At 35.0% G+C, this 7,225-nt stretch overlaps 1 protein-coding gene across 1 annotated transcript; it reads right to left on the bottom strand.

Moving 5' to 3' along the window:
* Window positions 1-3,248: 3,248 nt before the first annotated feature.
* LOC120011954 (NADH dehydrogenase [ubiquinone] 1 beta subcomplex subunit 7) lies at window positions 3,249-6,446 on the bottom strand. Its single transcript, XM_038863156.1, has 2 exons — window positions 6,032-6,446; window positions 3,249-3,549 (listed from the first exon to the last, which is right to left on the bottom strand). The coding sequence occupies exon 1, from the start codon at window positions 6,361-6,363 to the stop codon at window positions 6,052-6,054; it is 312 nt and encodes a 103-aa protein (XP_038719084.1). The 5' UTR covers window positions 6,364-6,446; the 3' UTR covers window positions 3,249-3,549; window positions 6,032-6,051.
* Window positions 6,447-7,225: the final 779 nt, after the last annotated feature.

Here is a 7,225-nt window from a genome sequence, read left to right as displayed (position 1 = left end):
GCGCCCTATGAGAACTCTTCATCAGTTGAACTTCGTGCGTACATGCTTCTGTAGTACGGTTATCGAAGTGTGGTCTTCGGTCTGATAGTGCAGAGGTATACACTTCGGTCAAGAACCGAAGTTTACCCTTCGGTACGTCACCCACATTGTCCTCACTGGAACTTACTCTGCCACGTGGCTTTCTCCCATTAGTGGGGGTATTTTGGGAATATAAGTTACCAATACATTGATATGGTAAATTTATCGTTGAATTCGGTACCGGCAATGGTAAGCAATGTTCAAAATCGGTAAATTTCCCGATTACCGACATATATATTAAAATATTTTTTAGTTTTAATTTTATATAATTAGGACCCTTGGACGGATGAGGAAAGGAGATCTGACCATTCATTTTTTAGGGTTTTTTTCATCATTCTTTTCTCCTTCGATCTTCTCTATTCTCGAACTCAAATGATCCCTATTTCCCTAGCACGACTTCACGCGGCCATCAGTCATCAATCCCTCACAGCCTCAGCCCTCACTCTCAGCCTTGGTCTCACAGGCCAGCCTCAGCCCTCACTCTCACTCTCTGTCTTCAAAGTCGATCCTGATTTCTAGGTGAAGATTCTGGCCTTATGGGTGTCGCAAGTCTGTTGATGATTTCGATTTTCTGATTTCTGGGTGAATATTCTGGTCTTTTGGGTGTCGACTGTTGGCCTAACAAGTCACCCGATCTTTGCCGCAGCCTGCAAGTCTACAAGTTCGTAGCCTCCATTTTTGTAAATTTCTCTGTTAATTACTTGGGCCACTGATTAGTTGACTATGATTACTTAGGCTATTGATTAGGTCTCCATTCTGATTGCTATTGGCCTATTGTTAGTCATTTTTGAAGTTCTGTTAACATGTCAAGATTTAAGAATGATGTTGTCTCTATTGATGTTGTCAACTTGTTAGGGATTTGCCACACATCTGAATATCTGATAATGAATTTCTAAGTATATAAATATTTGTTCACATTTCTCGTAATGATTTATCTATAATTCTGTAAGTATTGTTTGTTACTTTGTTTAGCAGCACTAACTACAAGAGTCCTACCATTTTGACATTTCTCTTACCTAATCCTTTTTCCAGAGATGATCACAGTGGAGATGCATTGAAAGCTCTTAAGCGGGTATAGGAGGGCTGGGTCAAGGAAGTATGGCTCCGTTTGGTAAAGCGGAAAGTTTGATTTTCAATGCTAGTGAAAATGCTGTAGAAAAAAAAAAACTGAGCTTAAAGCTGTGAAATATGCTGTGAGGTGTTTGGCGAATTAAAAGTTAAACGCTAGCAGAAAAGTTGAGGAATAAAAATATTATAATATTATATTTTTTTATTTTTATATCAAAATTTATTATTAAATTTAATATTAGATGAATATAATAAATATAATTTTATTAAAAGTAATTTTAAGCATAATTAATTTTATTAATAAAATAATTAATTTATTAAAATTTATATTTTAAAATAATGTTGTTAATAATTTAATCTTAAATTTAATTTAATAAATATGATTTATTACTTAAACTTTAAGTATAAATTTTAAAGAAAAATGAATAAACTGTTATAATATTACACGGTTATAATATTACACGGATCTCATGTAAATAAACTGTTATAATATATTAATAAAGAATTTATTTGAGTAATATATTAATAAAGATATTAATATAACTGTGGGCCTCAATTGTTTTTAATCAAAAAAATAATAGAGTATAATATCCGTGGGGCCAGTGTGGGCCCATGTTTAAAGTGCACAACGGAAACTGCTTTATAAGCTCCCGTTTACTTTAACGGATCCGCTGGACACGCTGTGCCAAAACAGCGGAAACCGGAAGCGGCTCCGCTAGCGTATCGCTCCGGTTTCTGTTGTGTCAAATAGGCACTATATCAAGTCTGCAGCCCCCAGAAAAATGCGTTAATGATCTAAAGTAGTAATGTAGTAGTATTTGAATTTGAAGGCTATGAAATTGACTTTGTTAATTTGTTTTGTGTAATGGCTTTGTATTTGTATAAAATAAATTGCTAGTAATGTGTGGAACAGGGGAAGTGGAACTACTAGAGACATATTTTCTTTCAAGAATCATATTTTTTTTATTTTTTCTACAAGAGACAGGTTTTAGAATTGGTAAATTCATCAATTACCGGTTTACCATTACCGATCCATTGGTATACCGACCATCGGTATACCGATTCTTTCGGTAACGGTAACGGTATTATTTTTTTAGTTACTGAAGGGATCGGTATGATAACGGGATTTAGGGTTTGGTAACAGTAACCGTACCAAATGATTTACGTTTTGTTTAGCTTAGCTTCTTTTTTTTTATATAAATAAGTTTAATGAATAATCTCACTTGGTTTTTTTTTTTTTACGAGAAAAAGACTTAAAATTTAGTAAGTGTCAAGGAAAAAAACAAGAGATTGAAGACTAACACCATACACCATCACAATCTCCGCTGATGACCTGGTTTCCATCTACCTTTTGTCAATACTCTTTTTTTTTTTTCCTCCTTTTGTTGCATATGATACTAAATGCTTAGATTCCAGATACTAAATGCTTAGATTCCATTATCGACATAAATGTTTTAAGTGATTTTACTTGACTTTCTTAAAGCAAACATTTGACTAGGGAAAAAAATAGAACTTTAGGGAAAATATTGTACCAACTCCTTACAATTGTTGGCACTGGCCAGGCATTGGTGCACCAATCACGTGCAAAATGTTTATATGTGTGTACATATGATAATATTCCAGAGACCAGACAATCATCTTCGTCTACCCCTAGTTCAATAATTCATAAAAAAAGAAAAAAAAAAAAGAAGCCATAGTTCAATAATAGGTGGAAATGCCTTAATTGCAGACATGAGAAATTGAGAATGAGACAAAAGTCGAATTGAACTTTTTGGTAGATGTTAGAAGTGAATGCCCATTATGTGAATGTCCATCCCAAGCCATATCTACATACTGTGTGTGTATATATATATATAGTAGGGAAAATTAGGCCAACTTACCCTGTCATCCTTACATGAAGGGACACATATTTGCAACATACATAGTCCCTCAAAATTAGTGGTCAGTGAAGCTGTGAGTAGAAGGATTATTCTTGAAGATGACTCAACGATGAGAGATCACTCTTGCAGCAACCAAGAATCCCATATTTGGTGATAAAATGGGAAGGGAATCACCTTAGAATTCAGAGTATTGAAGAATGACTATCTTTGAATGAGATGGGCTTCCAACAAAATTCTTTTCTTTGCCCTAACCTTGTTTAGGGTATCAAACAAGTGAGTCCCAAACAAACACATACAAGGAAATTGGAAAGTAACGTTTATTTCATGGATCATCCAGTGCACTCCTTCACACTGCCAAAGTCCACATGACCATCTATGCATAAACAAGTTTAAAGATATTATTCAAATAAGAAAGAAATGAGGTATAAGTCAGCTACATGTGACTCAAGACGAACAGTTCTGAATTCCAACAATAGAAGCAACAAATATCACAGCATCCAAACGATCAGCAGTCTACGGTGACCTGCCAGAAGTTTGAACCAGTGTCATAAACAGAATTAAGAAGACAACTATTTACAAACACCATATTAATGAAAAATATAGTCCACAGATTAAACAGCAAATGGTCAGCCATGAACATGAAGATCACAACATAATCAGGAATGTGCATCTGCAACATTCTCAAAAAACATGTTTTGTGAATGCCTTGCGTGCACGGACTTAATTGGAATTTGCCAGAACTGCTATACTTGAAAAATGATGAACATACAGCATTCAAGCATCTATTTTTGAGATATGATTGGTTACGATTATGAAATCATAGGCGCGCAGGGCTCAAGTAAGAAGTTGATCAATTACCTATGCACCGAACATCTCGAGAAGAAAAATGACAACTGAACAGATCTCCCATTTAACTAGTAATTACAGAAACTGATATATCAACAGCAACAAACACATTAAATGGAACAAGAGGATGTCCTAGATTTCATGTGCAATGTACCTAGTACAACAAGTTGTCCAAGATCATTCACAACTTTTTCATTGAAACGAAAACAAGTGCATGGAATCAACTATCCTGAACTACAATTAAACTAGTTTCTGCGGTCCTGTCACTGACATCTCCAACAAATGTTCCCCAGCAATTTATTACCTCACAGCAGCAGGAACAGATTGATAGTCTAACGCTTTTAATAAGATAAAGTGAACTACACAAACACTAGGGGTGAAAGCCTGGACCCAGGAAATCCAGGAATAAACTTTTGTCAAAAAAATCATTGGTTATCCCAAATTCCCAATGGTTGATCATTTACATAAAAACCCATCCCATAATAGAATTCTATTGATGTAACCAGTATAACCAATGTTTGACTCCACAAAGATGAGTTTCATTGATTAATCAAATTTCCAATTTAAACACAAACCACTTATTGTAGAAAACTTACAAGTCGTCTCTAAGCAATAACCCATCAACCCCGCCCACAAGTTAACATAGACAACTCTAAAGATACCACCTAAAACAAGATCCTTATGTGAAAATATCGCTCTTTGCAAAATTTAGAAATGGGAGCAGCAATGGCATGCAATAAATCAATAAAACATTCTGCTCTTAGCATTGATATACTTAAACAAAAAGATTTATATTATGGAGAAAATACACATATCGCCTTCATAGTTTGACGCCACTCAAGTCTCAAGTCTCAACTTTAATAATTTCCAAGATCTGATAAAATAAGAACATAACTAGAAGAATAGTTCACCTTCATAAAATGTGCTAACTTATCAAGAATGAAATGGAGCCATGGTACTATACACAGTCACAACGTAAACAGTTTAGTAATTTTAAAGAAACCCCAAGACAATTCAGTACACTGAAATGCTTAAGGATATCAGAACAGTAACAAATTAATATGCTTTTGCATCAAAGAAAGTAAGAAACAAATTTCAGGGTCGAAACTATTCTCAGTTTATGAACCCTGTCCACACATGTATCCACCACTGAAATTGTTGTCTTTAGCTATACCTATTTTCGTCTTCCACAATGGAAAAGGTGTTAAGAGTTTGACAAAAAATCAGAAATCCTTTCGCAACTTGATTACCAACAGAGTGCAAGATTCATGGGAAAAGATCCACATTCAAACCTTCAATTAAATTCCAACAAAATATGACGCACACAAACATGTCTAAATGCAACTTCAGTTTTCAATTTTCCCACATATTTTTTCTTCTCTTTAATGAAAAAAGATGCTTTAATCAGGGTACACCAAAAAGTTGAAACCCAAAGAAATAGTGCTAGTATGCAACTTAAATTTTATAACCAATAACAAAACTCGACACAAATTTGATAAACCCATACAACATACACAATCACAGAAACCCATAAGCAAAAATCCCTGAATGATCATAATGAAACCCAGATCACTAAGTTATTAATTGAAATTCTTGACCAACTATAAAGAAGAAAATAAAACCGAAAATTAAGTCCTTTAATTGTTATAGATGAACCTTAAATTGGGAGGAGAAAATTAACAACTCCAGATAACAACAATCGCACACACAGTTACATTTAATCCAAACTAGTAGACGTAAGGTCAAAATGAAAACAAATCCTTCCAAAAACATGGACAAAGATGACCTAGATACCCAAGTTTATTGAAAGTGGACAACTCACATGACCTAGAAACATAAGATTAATCAAATCCTGATATGATCACTTGGGACATATGTGGAAGCAGCAAGAAGCCAAAAAGGCTCAATATCAATTTCCATACTAACAAGATGAGACGGATAAGAGTATGCCTGAACCAAATATGTAGGAGCACAAGTAAAAAGTAACTATTGGTGATTAACAACGCAGGACCCTAATAATTCTTATTATAACCCTAGATTAAATAAGACTCAATAACATCAAACTTAAAATTATAACTTAAAGTCAGAAATTCCAACAAAATTCCATACCAATAACACTGAAAAAGCAAAAAAAATCAACAAAGCCCATAAAAACTGACCATAAAACGGAAGGAGGCATCTATGCATTGGCAGTTTTGGGAATGAGAGGGATTGTGGCTCCCTGCTCGACCTTAGACTGCTTGAGCTTGGCCTCCTGCTCGCGGATCTTCTGCATCTGAAGCATGCGCTCCATGACAAGCTCGTACTCGCACTTCTCGTAGATGTGGCGTTCATCCTCGCACTTCCAGGGCAGATATAACTCGGACTGCCTGCATTTGTTAAGGGGGATTAGCAGATGGGCGCACTGGTCCCTATACGCGAGAGGCACCCTCGCCTCCACCATCTCCGCCTGCGTAGCTATCATCTTCTTTGATGATCCCTCCACCTCCATCTTCCTTCGATTCAACGGCCGCGTTCGCTGTCCTCTCACTCCTTGTTTGTCGTCTCCAGTATAAAAGGAAAAAAAAATTAAAAAGGCCGATGCTTTCTTGAGCTTGCAAGGCCCAGACTACCCAATACCCAATCTTGTTTTTGAGAAATTTTATTTATACATCATTAAAATATTAATTTTATATCACTTTTAAAACATTATAAGTTTACATTAAAAAAATTATAAGTTTACACATAAAAATTTGATGAATAGATCAAAATACCCTTGATTTGTAAAATATTAAGAAAAATATTGTTAAGTTTACACAAATTGTAACTAGAACTCATAGTTGTCCCTTCCCCTCCTTTATCGATTTCACCATTACCAGGCAACAACTCGCACTGTTTATACACACGAGCGTCCACTTGCAATTCCGACCAAGAAGATGCTAGATATCAAATCGAACAAGATCTGTAAAGTTATATATATATATATATATATATTACTTCTGAACATCTCTCAAATTGAACAAGATCGGTAAAGTCAGCAAACCATGTCCAATTTTCTCTCCAGAAATCGATAGGGTCGTGTTATTTTTCTTCCAGAAAATGATATGGTCATGTTGTTTTTCTTCTAGAAAAACGGTGGGTGTTCGTGGATCGTATAGAAAACTAAAAAGGCCCTAAAAAACTTACCTCTACACCATGATCATTCTTTTCATTGTGGACAATGTTGTAACTGATATTTATTCATAAAATTCTTCTGTAGCTCGTCATCTTCCATCTTCTAGTATTTTTCAATGGCATCGATCTTACATTGCAAAATTTCTTGGCATCTAAACTCTACTCTCTCTCTCTCTTTTTTGAGATTTGTGGTGTAGACT

The sequence above is a fragment of the Tripterygium wilfordii genome, chromosome 13 (assembly GCF_013401445.1).
Source record: "Tripterygium wilfordii isolate XIE 37 chromosome 13, ASM1340144v1, whole genome shotgun sequence".
NCBI classification, from domain to species: Eukaryota; Viridiplantae; Streptophyta; class Magnoliopsida; order Celastrales; family Celastraceae; genus Tripterygium; species Tripterygium wilfordii.
Note: the sequence above shows the minus strand (reverse complement) of the source record. Positions and strands in the feature narration are given on the sequence as shown.

Coding starts and splice junctions, on each gene's coding strand:
- LOC120011954 (XM_038863156.1), bottom strand. CDS start 6,363: ATGGAGGTGGAGGGATCATCAAAGAAGATGATAGCTACGCAGGCGGAG.